Source organism: Somniosus microcephalus, chromosome 4 (genome assembly GCF_052327205.1).
Source record: "Somniosus microcephalus isolate GS21.2 chromosome 4, FLI_Smic_1.0, whole genome shotgun sequence".
Taxonomy (NCBI): domain Eukaryota; kingdom Metazoa; phylum Chordata; class Chondrichthyes; order Squaliformes; family Somniosidae; genus Somniosus; species Somniosus microcephalus.
In genome coordinates, this window is record NC_140990.1 from 144,949,439 (window position 1) to 144,968,603 (window position 19,165).

Consider the following 19,165-nt stretch of genomic DNA (forward strand, 5'->3'; position numbering starts at 1 on the left):
AGAATCTCAGTTGGGCTCACAACGCTTCGAACGATTCTCAAGCTGGAGAACACTCTGCCGAACCACAGCCCGACTCATTCATGTAGCAGCATCCTTCAAGTGGAATTCGGACAACATAGAACGCAAAGGATGGAAATGTTCTAAAGAAGTATCCAGCACAAGAGAGCTTTCACAAGCCAAAGGGGTGATCATTCGCTCTGTCCAGCATGATGTCTTCAAGGAGGAATTCAAATGCCTTGAAGAGGGACAGACATTCCCCAAGCAAAGCCCACTTAATAAGCTCAACCCAGTTACAGATGAAGATGGTTTGCTCTGGGTCGGAGGGCACATATCATCCGCAGACTTGTCAGGAGAAGAAAAGCACCCTCTGATCATCCCGCGCACCCATCACATTGCCACACTACTCGTGAGATACTATCATGAGCAAGTGGCTCACCAAGGACGACACATAACAGAAGGAGCTATCCGAGCAGTCGGATACTGGATAATCGGGAGCAAGCGTCTGGTTTCTTCCGTTATCCACAAGTGTGTTACCTGCTGCAAGCTACGAGGGAGGTTAGAGGACCAAAAGATGGCAGACTTGCCCGCTGACAGACTCACTCCAGAGCCTCCATTCACCAGTGTGGGCCTTGACGTCTTTGGGCCATGGACCATCATGACGCATTGCACAAGAGGAGGTAGTGCAGGCAGCAAGTGCTGGGCGGTGCTCTTTACGTGCATGTCTACCAGAGCTGTGCACATTGAGCTGATCGAATCCATGTCAACAGACAGCTTTATCAATGCACTGAGGAGGTTTTTCTCAATCCGTGGTCCAGCCAAACTTCTCCGCTCTGACAGAGGGACTAACTTCGTGGGTGCCTGTAAGGAGTTGGACATCCACACGGACGATGCAGCGGTAGAAAGCTACCTCCAAAAGAAAGGATGCACGTGTGTGTTTAACCCCCCGCATTCATCCCACATGGGTGGTTCATGGGAGAGGCTCATCGGTGTTGCCAGGCATATTCTGGATGCTATGCTGCTTCGGACGGGTCCTACTCGTCTCACACATGACGTCTTAAGCACTCTCATGGCTGAAGTCATGGCGATCATGAATGCAAGACCCCTGGTGCCGGTGTCCACCGACCCAGACATGCCTGCAGTCCTCACCCCAACGATGCTCCTGACTCAAACGATGAGTGCTATTTCAGCCCCCTCTGGAAACTTTGACATGGCTGAGCTGCACAGGAAGCAGTGGAAGCAAGTCCAGTGTCTTGCAGACATTTTTTGGAAGAGATGGAGAGGAGAGTATTTGTCCATCCTACAGAGCCGTATGAAATGGACAGAAGACAAGCCAATTGTCAAAGTGAGAGATGTTGTCTTGCTGAAAGACAGCCAAGCACACAGAAATGAATGGCCAGTGGGACTGGTTGTCAAAACTCTGCCGAGCAGGGACAAGAGGTTCCGCAAGGTGGAGGTGAAGATTGTCAAGGAGGGGACTGTCAAGGTGTTTCTGAGGCCAGCCTCCGAGATCGTAGTCCTCCTTTCTGAAGAAACCTAGAGAACGGATTCTGAGTATGTTTGCAGCCAAAGGACGTTTTCTTTAGGTTTATTTTGTATCTGTAGTGGTACAATGGAATTGTACCAAGCGGGGAGTGTGCTGTCTCTCGGTAGCAATATATGTTAGTTTTCCAGTTAATTCAGGGGTTTGAGTAAGTTGGGTCGATTCCCATTGTGTGCTGCCACCAATGGCTATTTGGTACTTAGCAACTGCAGTAAAAGTGCAGTAAAGTGCTGTAAAGCACAGTAAGTGCAGTAAAGTAAACTACAGACCTACAGCGGCACATGCTCTGGGAAGTTGTATTGTTCCCATGCCTGAGTCCTGGATATTATTTGTCTGTAAGTACTTGAGAAAGTTATAAATGATTAGTGTACACTGTATGTTGCAGAAAATGTTTAGTTTGTAACTTTTCTCTGTAAGCAAACTTACACAGCTAGCCATGAAGTGCTCGCTCTCTGTCTAGCTGGTTAACTAGTAGGGCATCAAAATACAGCTATGTACAGGGCTAATTTAAAGAGACTGCCTTCCAGTTTGCAAAATGTATATTCACAGTAAGCTGTGTTTCCACGTGTTTGGTAATTTACATGCCAAATGTACTGTGTTGCTCAGGCGTACCTAAATTTGTGTATGCATATCAGTTATGCGCTTGTATACTAATGTGTGCTTCCATTTCTGTGTTGTATTTCAGTTTTACAATAAGAATCTTTCAGTAAAGCTTTACAAGAAAAGTCAAGCCTTGTGATTTTTATGGGAAGATATCAAGTTGTTAGCTATCTGTCTAGCTCTGCATAGGAACGCGCTGCGAGGGCAGAAAACTCCCCATGTATTCTTACTGACCATTGCATTATCAGTCCTCATGTATCCTTACTGACCATTTTGTTTACAGTCCTCATCTATCCTTACTGACCATTCTGTTATCTGTCCCAATGTATCCTTACTGACCATGATGTTATCAGTCCCTATGTTTCCTTACTGACCTTTGTCTTATCAGTCCCCATGCATCCTTACTGACCATTGAATTATCAGTCCCTAAGTATCCTTACTGACCATTTTGTTATCAGTCCCCATGTATACTTACTGACCATTGTGTTATCAGTCCCCATGTTTCCTTACTGACCATTGTCTTATCAGTCCCCATGTAGCCTTACTGACCATTGTGTTTTCAGTTCCCATATATCCTTACCGACAATTGTGTTATCAGTCCCGATGTATCCTATACTGAACATTTCATTATCACCCCCCATGTATCCTTACTTACCATTGCATTATCAGTCCCGATGTATCCTTACTGATCATTTTGTTAGCAGTTCCCATGTATCCTTACTGATCATTGCATTATCAGTTCCCATGTATCCTTGCTGACCTTTGCATTATCAGTCCCCATGTATCCCTACTCACCATTGTATTATCGATCCCCATGTATCCTTACTGTCTATTGCATTTTCAGTCCCCATGTATCCTTACTGACCATTCCATTATCAGTCCCCATTTATCTTTACTGACCGTTGTATTATCAGCCCCCATGAACCCTTACTGACCATGCATTATGTAAATTAAGCTGCTCACTTCACATTCATTCTGTGAGATTGTGGGATTCACTGTTTCTGTTTTTGACAATAGTGTTTAAAATAATGTTTTGGTTTTGGATCAACTCACTTGGTATGAATGCCACGTTGCTTTTAAGATATTTTGCAATAGAAAGTGATGGAGTGAAAGGATTTTATCATCGTGTTTGTTCAGTGAGTGTAATTAATGTCAGTCAGTGTGTAGTTTAATTGCCTCACTGGGGAGCTCCCTCAGGCTATAAATGGGACAGTTTTCAGTGTGTCCATCAGTGTTTGACTGAGTGTGGTCTCCAATACAAACAGCAACTATTGGATCGCACAGACAATGGGTTACATGTTCTGGGAGATTCCACCTGAACTCCGAGTACGTTGGGCAGTTTTCGATGTTCAAAGGATTTATTACCCGCTCCTCGCTGCTGTTGGTGTTCCTGGTGAGCCATTATTTCAGCAATTATTTCTGTAAACAATGTTTTACTGTATTTACTGCCCTTGCCCTTTAGACCCGGTCATTAATTGTATACAGTTTAATTCTGTTGTTCTGTGGCTGGTAATGCACCGTGTTTCTGCCACGTCATGTTTGATCAGTTGCCGATTCACTGCTCCCAGTTAAATGATCAGTTTGTATATTTCTCGACTTGCTTTCACCGAAAGTCTTTTACAGGATTTGACTGTTATTTGATTTTTTTTACACAAGAAATGTTATTGATCGATTCTCTTAATTGAACTGCCTGCAGTCTGCTCTCTGCACTGAAACCTGGTATCGGATCAGAAATATGTGTTCAGGGGTAATAGGAGTTTTAATGTTCGCTGGATATAGTTAATATCTATGATATGTGGAAACCAGCGCTGCCAGATAGATCACAAATACACTGAAATATGGGACAATATCCACTAATAATTCAGCTCCAGGCAGCTGTCTTACTTTCCACCATCTCCCGCTCTCCCTCATGGTCACTGACTCCAGATGCTCAGGACAAGATTAAACTGTAATACATGTTCCAGTAAAATGTTTATTCAGTTATGTTTGAACTGATTTATTTACATTTTTCAGACACAGTTCAGGAGATCTTGGTGAAGTCCGCACAGACTGTCCAACATCTCCTGTTGGTGAAAATTATTCCAGCCGATTAAAAACGATGGACCAAGTCATGAAATCTTTATATATTTCCAGTCTGATAATCCCTTTAGCAACTGGTGATAATTCAGTTCTTACAGCAATTAGAACCCACCAAATTCACACGATTCCAGCTGTGTCCAGACACATTCTGAATCCCCACCATGACACCTTACAGGGAATTACATAGGATATACGGCAGAGAAACAGGCCATTTATGCTCCATGCATTTATGCTCCACATGAGACTCCTCCCGTCTTTTCTCATCTAAATCTATCACCATAATCCTCTAGTCCCTTCTCCCTCATATCATTTTCCAACCTCTCCTTAAATCCACCAATACTATTCACTTCAACCACTCCTTGTGGTAGCGAGTTCCACATTCTCACCACTCTTTGGGTAAAGACGTTTCTTCTGAATTCCCTATTGAATTTCCTGCTGACTACCTTATATTGATGGCCTCTATTTATGCTCTTCGCCATAAGATGAAACATTCTCTCTGTATCGACTCTGTCAAAACCTTTCATAATTTTAAAGACCTCTATTAGAGACAAGAGAAAACAGACCTAACCTGTCCATCCTTTCCTGATAGGTATACCCTCGCATTTCTGGTATCATTCTGGTAAATATTTTCTGCACCCTCTCCAGTGAATCTATATCCTTTTTTGTAATACGGCAACTAGAACTGTACACAGTACTCTAAATGTGGACTAACCAATGTTCGATACAGGTTTAGCATAACTTATATAGTCATAGAGTTATATAGCACAGAAAGAGGCCCTTCGGCCCATCGTGCCTGCGCCGTCCATCAATCTCTGTCCAGTCTAATCCCATTTTCCAACATTTGGCCCATAGCCTTGTATGCAATGGCATTTCAAGTGCTCATCCAAATGCTTCTTAAATGTTGTGAGGGTTCCTGCCTCTACCACCCTTTCAGGCAGTGAGTTCCAGATTCCAACCACCCTCTGGGTGAAAAAGTTCCTCCTCAAATCCCCTCTAAATCTCCTGCCCCTTACCCTGAATCTATGCCCCATTGTTATTGACACCCCTACTAAGGGGAAAAGTTCCGCTTTATCTACCCTATCTATGCCCCTCATCATTTTGTACACCTCAATCAGCCTTCTTTGTTCCAAGGAAAACAACCCCAGCCTGTTTAATCTTTCTTCATAGCTGAGGCGCTCCATCCCCGGTAACATCCTGGTGAATCTTCTCTGCACCCTCTCCAAAGAAATCACATCCTTCCTATAGTGAGGCGACCAGAACTGCACACAGTACTCCAGCTGTGGCCTCACCAGCGTTTTGTACAGCTCCATCATAACCTCCCTGCTCTTATATTCTATGCCTCGGCTAATGAAGGCAAGTATCCCATATGCCTTTTTAACCACCTTATCTACCTGTTCCGCTGCCTTCAGGGATCTATGTACATGTACACCAAGGTCCCTCTGACTCTCTGTACTTCCTAGGGTCCTACCACTCATTGTGTATTCCCTTGCCTTATTTGTCCGTCCAAAATGCATCACCTCGCACTTTTCAGGGTTAAATTCCATTTGCCACTTTTCCGCCCATCGGACCAACCCGTTTATATCGTCCTGTCGCCTGAGGCTTTCCTCCTCGCAATTTACCACCCCACCAATTTTCGTGTCATCTGCGAACTTACTGATCATACCTTTTACATTCTCATCCAAATTATTTATGTAAATCACAAACAGCAAGGGACCCAGCACCGATCCCTGAGGTACCCCACTGGACACAGGCTTCCAGTCACAAAAGCAACCTTCGACCATCACCCTCTGCCTCCTGCCACTCAGCCAGTTTAGGATCCAACGCGCCAAGGCATCCTGGATCCCATGGGCTCTTACCTTCTTGACCAGTCTCCTATGCGGGACTTTGTCAAAAGCTTTGCTGAAGTCCATGTAAACCACATCCACAGCATTTCCCTCATCCACACACCTAGTCACCCCCTCGAAAAATTCAATCAGATTTGTCAGACATGATTTACCCTTGACAAAGCCATGCTGACTATCCCCGATTAATCCTTGCCTCTCCAAGTGGAGACTAATTTTGTCCCTCAGAATTTTTTCCTATAATTTCCCTACCACAGATGTTAGGCTCACTGGCCTGTAATTCCCTGGTTTATCCCTGCTACCCTTCTTGTATAATGGTACTACGTTAGCTGTTCTCCAGTCCTCTGGTACATCCCCTGTGGCCAGAGAGGTTCTGAAAATTTGTGTCAGAGCCCCTGCAATCTCCTCCTTTGCCTCATACAGCAGCCTGGGATACATCTCGTTCGGGCCTCGGGATTTATCCACTTTTTGGCCTGCTAAAACCGCTAGTACCTCCTCCCTCTCGATGCTAATATGTTCAAGTATGTCACAGTCCCCTTGCCCGATTTCTATGTCTACATCGTCTTTCTCCATAGTGAACACAGATACAAAAAATTCATTTAAAACCCCGCCTACATCATCTGGCTCTACACACAGATTGCCACTTTGGTCCCTAATGGGCCCTACCCTTTCCCTGGTTATCCTCTTGCCCTTAATATACTTATAAAACATCTTAGGATTTTCCTTTATTTTGCTCGCCAGTGTTATTTCATGGCCCCTTCTCGCCCTCCTAATTTCTTTTTTAATTATGACCCTGCACTTTTTATACTCCTCTCGGGCTTCCTCTGTCTTTAGTCTTTTGTAACTGCCAAAAGCCCCCCTTTTTTTCCTAATGCATTTTTGTATATCCCTTGTCATCCAAGGTTCCCTTTGCTTGTTGGTCCCACCCTTGACCTTTACAGGAACATGTTGGCGTTGTACTCTCTCTATTTCCCTTCTGAAAGTCTCCCACTGTTTTGATGTGGATTTTCCTAAAAGTAGCTGCTCCCAGTCCACTTTGGCCAGATCCTGCCTTATCATATTAAAATCGGCCTTCCCCCAATTTAGAACCCTTATTTCCGGGCCGTCTTTGTCTTTATCCATGACCACCTTAAATCTCACCGAATTATGGTCACTGTCGCCAAAATGCTCTCCTACTGACACTTCCACCACTTGCCCAGTTACATTCCCTAGAATTAGGTCCAGTACCGCCCCCTCTCTTGTTGGACTTTCTACATGTTGGCTCAAAAAGCTCTCCTGGTTGCACTTTAAGAATTCTGCACCCTCTAAGCCTTTCACACTCTGACTATCCCAATTCCGATTGGGGAAGTTGAAATCCCCCACTATAATTAACCTATTATTTTCGCACTTCTCTGAGATTTGCCTACATATCTGTTCCTCTATCTCCCCCTGACTGTTTGGGGGCCTATAGTACACTCCCAGCAAAGTGCTTGCCCCCTTTTTGTTTTTAAGTTCTACCCATATGGCCTCATTAGAGGAACACGCTAATATATCATCCCTTCTTACAGCAGTAATTGACTCCTTAATTAATATTGCAAACCCCCTCCCCTTTTACACCCCCCTCTGTCTCGCCTGAAGATTCTATACCCCGGAATATTGAGCTGCCAGTCCTGACCCTCCCTCAACCATGTCTCCGTGATAGCAACAATATCATACTCCCATGTGTTCAACAACAACTTCAGTTCATCCACCTTATTTGCAAGACTCCTTGCATTAAAATACAGGTAGACTATCCTTTATCCGAAAACCTCGGGACCAGCCGAGTTTCGGATAAAGGAGAATTTCGGATTTCGGAAGGTGGGTCGGCGGGGGTCCGCGGGGGGGTCGGCGGGGGTCCGCGGGGGGTTCGGCGGGGGGTCGTGCGCACGACTTACGCTGACGCTCAGCGTAAGTCAGTCGGGGTCGGCGGGGGTCGGGGCCGGCGGGGTCCGCGGGGGGGTCGGCGGTTGTCGGGGCTGGCGGGGTCGGCGGTTGTCGGGGCCGGCGGGGTCCGCGGGGGGGTCGGCGGTTGTCGGGGCTGGCCGGGTCGGCGGTTGTCGGGGCCCGCGGGGGGGTCGGTGGTTGTCGGGGCTGGCGGGGTCGGCGGTTGTCGGGGCCGGCGGGGTCCGCGGGGGGGTCGGCGGTTGTCGGGGCTGGCGGGGTCGGCGGTTGTCGGGGCCGGCTGGGTCCGCGGGGGGGTCGGCGGGGGGTCGTGCGCACGACTTACCCTTTATCCGAACTTCCGAAACCGGAACCCTCTAAAAACCGAAGGTTTTTTCGTTCGTACGTATGACTTACGCTGAACGAAAAAACCTTCGGTTTTTCGAGGGTTTCGGTTTTTGGAAGTCCGGATAAAGGGTAGTCCACCTGTAGATGCCTTCCAGCCTTGCCATATTCCCTTTTGCCTTCACATATTTGCTCTGCCTTCCCAGCTGACTTGTTTTTTCCTCCGTATTTGGCTGTAAATCACCCCCTACTATAGCTCGACTCTGTATCCCATCCCCCTGCCAAGTTAGTTTAACCCCCCCCCCAGCAGTGCTAGCAAACCTCCCCGCAAGGATATTGGTCCCCCTCTGGTTCAGGTGTAAACTGTCCGACTTGTACAAGTCCCACCTTTCCCAGAAGCAGACCCAGTGATCCAGGAAACTAAAGCCCTCCCTCCTGCACCATCCCTTTAGCCACGCATTCATCTGTTCTATCTTCCTATTCCTATACGCACTAGCACGTGTCACCTTTGAGGTCCTGCTCTTTAATCTTCGACCTAGCTCCCTAAATTCTTGCTGCAGGACCTCATCCCTCTTTTTACCTATGTCGTTGGTACCTATGTGGACCACGACCTCTGGCTGTTCACTCTCCCCCTCCAGAATGCCCTGCAGCCGCTCAGTGACATCCTTGACCCTGGCACCAGGGAGGCAACAAACCATCCTGGATTCACGTCTACGGCCACAGAAACGCCTATCTGTTCCCCTTACTATAGAATCCCCTACCACTATTGCTCTCCCACACTTTTTCCTCCCTTCCTGGGCAGCAGGAGCACCCCCAGTGCCAGGAAGTTGGCTGCTGCTGCCTTCCCCTGGTGAGTCATCCCCCTCAACAGTATCCAAATCGGTATACCTGTTTGAGAGGGGAATGGTCACAGGGGTCTCCTGCACTACCTGCCTGCTTCTATTGCTCCGCCTGGTGGTCACCCATTTCCTTTCTTCCTGTGCAGCCCTTACCTGCGGTGTGACCAACTCACTAAACGTGCTATCCACGTCCCTCTCAGCATTGTGAATGCTCCACAGCCCATCCACCCGCAGCTCCAGCGCCTCAATGCGGTCTGCTAGTAGCTGCAGCTGGATGCATTTCCGGCACACGTGGTCATCAGGGGCACCGGCAGTGTCCCTGAATTCCCACATAGAGCAAGAGGAGCATAACACGGGGCTGGGCTCTCCTGGCATGACTTACCCTTTAATTAATTTAAATTAATTCACTATCACCAATTTAAGATATCTCTAAGGCGCTTGTATAGTCTACCTACAGTCGCTGCTACACCAGAAAAGACCCTAGTAACTATAAAATACTATTGTTTTAATTCTATCCCTCTAGAAATAAACCCTAGTACTTAGTTTTATGTTTTAATGGCCTTGCTAACCTGTATCGCAACATTTATTGATTTGTGTATTTGTACTCTGAGATCCCTTTGTTCCTCTGCCCCACCGAGACTCGGACCCTCCAATTGATAAGTGAACTGCCTATTCTTCCAAACCAAAATGTTATATTTATCCGTGTTGAACTTCATTTGCAAATTATATGCACATTCTGCAAGTTTATTAATGCCCTCCTGTAATGTGCTGCAGTCCTCCTCAGCATTGACTACCCCCCCCAATGTGGTTTCATCCTCGAATTTAACAATTGATTCCAGAGTCTAAATCGTTAATGTAAATTGTGAACAGCAGTAGCCTCAGTACTGATCCTTGAGGAACACCACGACACACCTTCTGCCACTGTGAAAAGCTAGCCTTTACTCCTACTCTCTGCTTTCTGTCTTGAAGCCAGCTAGCAATCCATTCTGCCACCTGTCCCCTGACACCGTATTCTCTGACCTTACTCATCAGGTCTTTTGAAAATTCAGTTAAATTACATCTACTGCATTACCATTGTCTATTCTCTCTGTTATCCTTCAGAAAAATCAATAAAGCTGGTCAATACTTACCCTTTTGAAATCCATGCTGACTAATCATTATTATATTTTTGGTTTTTAGACATTCTTCTTTTTTCTCCTTTAGTTGGGATTCCATTTTTTTCCTGCCACTGATGTTAAGCTGACTGATCTATAATTCCCTGGACATGTTCTATCCCCCTTCTTAAATGTCGGGGTTATGTTAGCTACCTGCCAGTCCTCTGGCACTATACCATTTTCTAACGAATTATTAAATATGCATAGTAATGCCTCTGCTACCTCTTCCCTAGATTCTTTTAAAATGCCTAGATGCAATCCATCTGGACCATGGGTTTTACCATCTTTGAGTTTGATTAGTTTATTAAATAATACCCCCTTTGTTAATTTGAAAGCATTTATCTCATTACTAATCTCATCATCCAATGTCATGTCCACCTGTTCTACCATCCTGGTGAATACAGGAGCAAAATAATTATTTAATATTTCTGCCATCTCTCTATTGCTACTTGTGGTATTATCCCGACTATCCCTTAATGGCCATATTTCCATCCCAACCTTCCTTTTCATTGATGTGCCTGTAAAATATTTTACTATTTTGTTATATGTTCCTTGATAATTTAATATCAGGGTTCCTCTTTGCCTCCCTAATTGATTTTTTAAACTTTTCTCCTAATATTTTCCTATTCTCCTTTATCATACACTCCCCTGCTGTCTATGTACTTAATGTGTGCCTCCTTCCTTACCCTCATCTGTCCCCTTATCGCTTTAATCATCCACGGAGTCTCAAGATTGTTTAGTTTGTTCTTTCCTTTTAGCGGAATATATTTTTCCTGCACTCTGTTGAACACCGTTTTAAATGGTTCCCATTTCTCTTCTATATCGTTATTTGCCAATATTATTGCCCATTTTATCCCAATTTCTATTCTCAGCCCCTCAAAATCAGCATTTCTCCAATCTATTAACCTGCATTTCGTCGCAGAGTGCCCATGATCTACCCATCCCCTGCCCATCCCCTGCCCATCCACTGGCCAGCCCCTGCCCAGCCCCTGCCCAGCTCTTGCAGTCACAGTGTTGATATGGTTTGTCCTGTTCAGCTTCTGGTCAATAGTGATCACCAAGTGTTTATGATTTGGGACTCGGTGACTTTCAAGGGGAGGTGGGTGATCTTTGTGTTGATCAATATAACTAATACTTATGCCTCTGGCTTGTTACATGCCGCATATCAGCCCAAGCCTGGATGTTATGCCGATCCTGCTGTTGGAGCTTTTGTAAATGGCGCTGAAAAACGGCAGAATCATCAGTGAGTGGACCCACCCCTGACCTTATGATGGCAGAACGTCATTGATGAGGGAGCTGGAGGTAGTTGCTCTGAGGACACTTCCCTGAGGTATGACAACAACGACCACTTTCCTTGCAGCAGATATGACCTCAGCCATTGAAGAATTCCCCCCTTAGACCCCCATTGAAACAATGTCTGTATAAAGGCTGTGATGAGGTTTGCATTCGGTTGCCTCTGGCAGGACCCAAACTGAGTATCAGTGAGCCGGGTATTACTGGGTCGATGTGAGTTCATGGCACTACTTATGACTCCTCAATCACTTTACTGATAATTCATAGAAAAATGAAGGGCAGTAATTGATCTCTTCATATTTGCCACAACTTTGTTTATAGGATACACCTCGGCAATCTTTCACTTTGTCTGGCAGATATCAGTATCATAACCGGAAAACTAGGTGAGGGACATGCCTCACGCTGAATTTCAAATTCCAATTTTACAGTCTTTGGCGCTCCATTTACCACGACTTCTCTGCAGCTAGCGATCTGCTCCATCACGCACTCACCTCCACCTTTGATGTCCCTGTCACCATTAAACCTTGACTCTCTCTGATCATTCCCCCTGGTATGGTCCTCACCTCCACTTCCTTAAGCCCAAGCGACACATACATGAATGACTATGGCAGTCAAGTAGCTTAACCATTCATCGCCTGATCTGGTTGGATCACATAAAGCACTATCGGGTCCTCAGCTTCACCTCCAACAACAAGTGTGAGGACCTCATGAACTTCTTTGTCACAAAGATTGAGACCATCCGTTCAGCTGCCTCTGACACTTCCCTCCCTTTCCCTAGCCCACTGGGCCAAACCTCCCTGAAAGTACACCCGCCATAGCCCTGAACACGCATATTGTTCCAGTTTCTCCCCTCATTCGCCTCAGCCCCTGCCGAACTCATCTTGTCCGTGAGACCCACCTCCTGCTCCCTCGATCCTATTTCCACCTAACCACTGACTGCCCAACTTCCCTACCTGGCCCCCATGTTATCCAGTATTGTTAACCATTTCCAGTCCTCGAGTACTGTCCCCTACCCCACGCATCTGCCGTCATCACACCCCCGCATCAAACTACCAACCCTTATCTCCTCTGTCCCTATAAACTACTGCCCCATCTCAAATTTTCCAATCCAAAATCATAGAACATGTTGTTGCCTCCCAAATCCATGTCCATCTTTCCTGCAAATCCATATTTGAATTCCTCCAATGAGTTTTTCACCCCTGTCACTGTACTGAAGGGGCACTTATAAAAGTCACAAATGGAACCCCAATGTGACTGCGGCTGTGGTAACCAACCCTCCTGATCCTTCTCAACCTGTCTGCAGCCTTTGGCACTGTTGACCCCGCCATCCTCCTCCAACGCCTCTCTACCGTCGGCCAGCTGGGTGGGACTGCACTCGCCTGGTTCAATTCTTATCTATCCAGTCATAGCCAAAGAATCTCCAGTAATGGCTTCTCTTCCCGCTCCCTCACCGTTAACTCTGGAGTCCCTCAATGACTTATCTCTGATTGGTCTCACTGCTTCTCTGACATTCAGTACTGGATGATCAGAAACTTCCTCCAAATAAATACGTAGAAGACCAAAGCCATTGTCTTCGGTACCCGCCAAAAACTCCATTCCCGAGCCACCAATTCTGTCCCTGTCCATGGCAACTGTCTGAGAATGAATCAGATTATTCGCAAACTTGGTTTCATATTTAACCCCGAGTTGTGCTTCTGACCACATATCTGCACCATCACTAAGACAGCTTACTTCCACCTCTACGACCCGACACTGCCACTGCCTCAGCTCATCTGCTGCTGAAACTCTCATGAATGCCTTTGGTACCTCTAGACTTGACTATTGCAATGCTCTCCTGGCTGGCCCCTCATCTTGCACCCTACATATCCTTGAGCTCATCCAAAACTCTGCTGCCCATAAACAAACTCACAACAAGTTCTGTTAACTCATCACCCCTGTGCTCACTGACCTACATTGGCTCCCGGCCAGGCAATGCCTCCATTTAAAAATTATTTTCCTTGTTTTCAAATCCCACCGTGGCCTTGCCCTTCCCTATCTCCGTAACCTGCTCCAGCTCTCCAAGACTTCACGATCCCTGCGCTCCTCCAATTCTGTCCTCTTGCAGTCCCCGATTTTAATCACTCCACACTTGATGGCCGTGGCTTCAGCTGCCCAGGCCATAGCTCTAGAAATCCCCATCTAAAGTCTCTCCTCCTTTAAGACGCTCCTAAAAACCTATCTCTTTGGCCAAGCCTTTGGTCATCTGTCCTATTACCTCCTTACTTAGCTCGGTGACAATTTTTATTTGTTAACACTCCTGTGAAGCACCTTGGGACGTTTAATTACGTTAAAGGTGCTTTGTTGCTTTTGTTGTTGTTGTCAGTGACATCACCGGAACAGCTGGCGAAGAGAGCGGCGAACTCTGTTGTGCAGGTCTTCAGCACTACACCCGGGATGTTGTCAGGGTCAACAACCTTCACTGTGTCCAGTTCATTCAGCTGCTTCTGAACATCACGTGGACTGAAAAGCATTAGCTGGGTGCTGTTCTCTGTGATGGGGAGATCTCAGGAGGAGTAACCTGGCCCATCCATTCAGCATATTTGACAGAAAAGACATTCAATCACATCGAACTCCATTCGTGCTATCAGTGCAGGTTTTCCCTATGTTTGAGGGTGGTGATGTTTATGCAGCTTTCTCCTTCTGTCAGTTACATAATTGTCCACCGCCAATCTTCACTGGGTATGATTGAACTGTAGAGTTTTGCTCTGATCCCCTCTTGTGGGACCACATAACTCTGCAGGTAGCCTGATCCCTTTGGTCTTTAGTGTGCAGATAGCACTGTGTGATACCTTCATTAGGTTTGTATCTCAATCTAAGGTGTGCCTGGTTCTGCTCCCGGCACCTCCCTGTACACTGAATTACGATTGATCTCATGGCTCAGTTCTGAGGAAAGGTCATCGACCTGCATTGTTAACTTTATCATTCTCTCTCCACAGATGCTGCCTGACCTGCTGAGCGTTTCCAGCATTTTTTGTTTTTATTTTTGATTTCATGGCATGAATGTCATAATGGAGTGAGGGATGTGTCAGGCCATTAGGTTGCAGATTGTGGTGGTTTACTAATCTGCTGCTTGTGATCCACAGCGCCCAGTGGAGACCCATTCTGGGGTCACTGATCCGTCCCACTGACCCTGGTGCAGGCCCATTGTGGGGGTAACTGATCCATCCCTCTGACATTGGATGTTCCACCTCACTACTTGATGGAGGAGCTCCACACGATGGAGATGGGATGCTGTTTTCACAAGGACTGTGCAGCCATTTCTTCTACTAATTTTATCGTGGACAGTCATTCTGTGACTTGTAGTTTGTAGAAGATCAGGTCAAGTAGGTTACTCCCTTGTGGTGGTTCCCTCACCAACTAACACAGGCCCAGTCTGGAAGCTGTTACCTTCAGGACTCCCCCAGCTCAGCCAGCGGTGGTACTCCAGGTCACTCTTAGGGTTGGGCTTGGAAACCCGCACCCAGGGTGCATTCTGGGAACTTGCTTCCCTGAGAGAGTCTTCCAAGTGAATTTTATCAGTTCATCGGTAGCAGGTTTCTTTGACCTGAAACCTTGAGATGTCATGAGCTCCAGAGCCGATGCTTTGGATTCCCAAGGGATTCCCACCCGGCAGTATATAACTGCCCCATCACCACACCAAGTCCCGCACCCCCCTCACCGCCAACGCGGATCATTGGCACCTGGTGCCCCAAATCCTCATATTAAATCTCCTCATCCTTCTGTTTAAATGCTTTAATGGTCTTGCCGATCCTTCTCTCTGTAACTTCATCCAGCCATACAGCTGCCCTGCCCACCACGAACTCTGCATTCCTGTAACTCCATTCAAACTCTCCTCCCACTCCAATGGTCTGCCCCTGACCCCAGACCTCTTGCCCACCCTCCTCTCTCTTCGCTCCACTAGCAGCGGCCAAGAATTCAGCCGCCCAGAGCTCATGTTCAGTCATTTGCTGCCTAAATCCTTCTTTCCCTCCTCCTGCCTCTCTTCTGTTAAGGCCCTTCATAAAACCTAGGTTTTTGGTCACTCGACCTAATCTCTCTATCTTCGGCTTAGCATTCAATTCTCGTTTATGTGTTTTCCCCTTATTAAAGCCGCTCTATAAGCATAGAAGTATAGAACCATAGAAATTATGGGACTGAAGGAGGCCATATGGCCCATCATGATTGTGCAAACCGAAAATGAGCTATCCAGCCGAATTGCACTTTCCAGCTCTTAATCCATTTAGGTTACGTTACTTCAAGTGCATATCCAAGTACATTTTAAACGTGAGGCAGCATCTGTTGAGAGAGAAACAGAGTTAACTTTTCAGGTCGATGACCCTTCGTCAGAACCAACCAGTTCTGACGAAGGGCCATCGACCTGAAATGCTAACTCTGTTTCTCTCTCAACAGATGCTGCCTGACCTGCTGAGTATTGCCAGCAATTTCTGTTTTTATTTCAGATTTCCAGCGTCTGCAGCATTTTGCTGTTGTAATTTTTAAATGAGATGAGCGTTTTTACCTCTAACACCCTTTCATGCAGCGAGTTCCAAGCCCCTGCCACCCTCTGGGTGAAAAAAGTTCAGCTCAGCTCGCCTCGAATCCTCCTACAAATTACTTTAAATCTTTGCTCCATGCTTATTGACCTCACTGCTATGGTAAATAGGTGCTTCCTATCCACTGAATCTAGGCCGTGCATTATATTATACACCTCAATGAAGTCTCCCCTCAATCTCCTCTCTTCCATAGAAAACAACCCCAGCCTATCCAATCTTTCCTCATAGGCAAAATTCTCCAGTCCTGGCAACATCCTCGTAAACCTCCCCTGCACCTTCTCTGGTGTTATCACATCCTTCCTGTAATGTGGTGACCAGAACTGTACGCAGTACTCTAGCTGTGACATAACTAGTGTTTTATACAGTTCCAGCACAACCTCCCTGTTCTTAGATTCTATACCTCGGCTAAAATACCTCGGCTAATAAAGGAAAGTATCCCGTAAGCCTTCTTAACCACCTTACCCAACTGTCCTGCTACCTTCAGCGATCTGTGGACATGCACTCCAATGTCCCGCTGTTCCTCTACACTTCTCAGTAACCTACCATTTATTGTGAATTCCCTTGCCTTGTTAGCCCTCCCCAAATGCATTACCTGATACTTCTCTGGACTGAATTCCATTTGTCACTCTTCTCCCTACCTGACCACTCCATTCCTACCTTCCTGCAGTCAACAGATAGATTCCTTGCTATCAATCACACGGCCAATTTATGTCTCGTCTGCAAACTTCTTTATCATGCCCCCTACATTGAAGTCTAAATCATTGATATTTACCACAAATAGGAAGGGACCGAGTACTGGAAACCCACTCGAAACAGCTTCCACTCACAAAAATATCCGTCGACCATTGCCCTTTGCTTCATGCCACTGCGCCAATTTTGTATCCCACTTGCCATTTTCCCTTGGATCCAAAGGGCTTTTACTTTTCTATTGCAAATTGCTGTGAAATTAATTACAGACTGAATCATTTTTTGTTAACAATTATTTTCAGTCTTGGTTTACTTAAAATATTGCCACCACTGGTTCATTCAATCTTCACCTAACACCGACACATCCCTCCCAGTGGTTAACTCAGTCTTCATCCAACACCCACACATCCCATCGACTGGTTCATTCAATCCTGACCCAACACACACAAGTCCCATCCACTGGTTCATTCAGTCCATGACCCAACAAACACACGTCCCAGCTATTGGTTCATTCAGTCCTGACCCAATACCAACACGTCCCATCAACTGGTTCATTCAGTCCTGACCCAATACCAACACGTCCCATCAACTGGTTCATTCAGTCCTGACCCAATACCAACACGTCCCATCAACTGGTTCATTCAGTCCTGACCCAACACCCACACGTCCCATCCTCTGGATCATTCAGTCCTGACCCAACACCCACAAGTCCCATCCACTGATTCATTGTTCCGCTGCTTGCCAGACTGCCACTGGGGGCACTGCGCACTCTCTAGTGCTCCTGGCTATTGCCCCGTGTCCCGCTCGGATTCACTGTTTGTTTACATGTTTTTTCAATTCATTATTGAATTTCCCTAGCATCTAATAGGGATGCCATCTGTTACTAGGATACAGTAAGTGCCACACTTCAAAAATCATTCATTAGATGTAAAACGCTTTGGGAAACAAGACTTTCGTTGTTTTTTTCGAAAACTGGCCTCTGATTTTCCACCGAAGTGAACTTTAAAAAAAGTGAACCAGTTCCCTTTGGAGCGAATCACAGCCCAGCCTAAACATTCTTCTCCAAGGTGCACACATGCGCAGTTTCCAGCAGGGTCACTGGAGAGTAATGAGGACTAGAAACCCTGGGTTATTGTCGTTCCTAACACAAGGTCATTGAGGCCATTGTCGATTCCAACTGCCAGCACCATCCAGGCGGGGAATTGGAGCTCGTTTCCTGCTACACCAGGGCGGTGTTTTACTATAAACCCTTTCTCCAGCAGAACGTACTGACACTGGTAAAGTCATTAGAGTGTGTCCCTGGATTCAATAATAACGCTGCACATTTCACCCTGAATTCGATCATTGCTGTTGTTGCTCTCAGTCTGAAGAATAATTTCCCTGTTTTTCTCTTCCTTACAGTGAACTTAGTGACGATTGTGATTCTGTCTCGGGGAAGGTGCGGTCTCTCCAAATGTGTCACCTGTTACCTGGTGTCCATGGCAGCGGCGGACCTACTGGTCGTCATCACTGATCTCATATTCCGGCAGATTCCTATTCGTTATTGGGCTCAGTTTCAGTTCATTTGGAAGATTAAAGTGTGTAATATCCATGCCATCCTGCTTTACTCAGTCACAGACTGTTCTGTCTGGTTCACAGTCACTTTCACCTTTGATCGATTTGTGGCCATTTGTTGTCAGAAGATGAAAATAAAATATTGCACTGAGAAAACGGCGGCTGTGGTTCTTGGAACAGTGAGTGTGCTGTTCTGTGTAAAGAACACTTTCTGGTACTTTATGTATGGAGGTGGATATACGTTTGATAATTATCCCTGGTTTTGTGATGTAGGATTGGAAGTTATTCAGTCACCAGTATGGGGTGTAATTGAATTACTTCATTATATTTTAACCCCATTTGCTCCATTTGTTCTGATTATGCTGGTCAATGCTTTAACCGTCAGACACGTATTAGTGTCGAGCAGAGTCCGCAGGAGACTCCGGGCCCACAGCAGCGGGCAGAGTCCCAGTGACCCAGAGATAGTGAAGCGAAGAAAATCCATCATATTACTGTTTGTTATATCTGGGAATTTTATTCTGTTATGGGCAGTGTTTCTGTTGTATTCTGTGTGTAGCCGATTGTATAAGTTAGACTTGATGCCTGTGCATCTACCTCAATATGTACAGGAACTGGGATTTATGCTTCAGCTGCTGGGTTCCTGCACCAACACGTTTATTTATGCCGTGACCCAGACTAAATTCAGAGAGGAGTTGAAGAATGTGGTGAAATATCCCTTTACTGTAATTGCTAAATTCATTAAATATTGAGAAGAGTTTGCACC

General features: G+C 46.1%; 1 protein-coding gene across 1 annotated transcript; it reads left to right on the top strand.

Annotated features, from left to right (window-relative positions):
- The first annotated feature begins 3,390 nt into the window (after positions 1-3,390).
- LOC147119886 (putative G protein-coupled receptor 139) lies at positions 3,391-19,158 on the top strand. Its single transcript, XM_085983791.1, has 2 exons — positions 3,391-3,533; positions 18,250-19,158. The coding sequence occupies exons 1-2, from the start codon at positions 3,428-3,430 to the stop codon at positions 19,149-19,151; spliced, it is 1,008 nt and encodes a 335-aa protein (XP_085839917.1). The 5' UTR covers positions 3,391-3,427; the 3' UTR covers positions 19,152-19,158.
- The last annotated feature ends 7 nt before the right edge of the window (positions 19,159-19,165 follow it).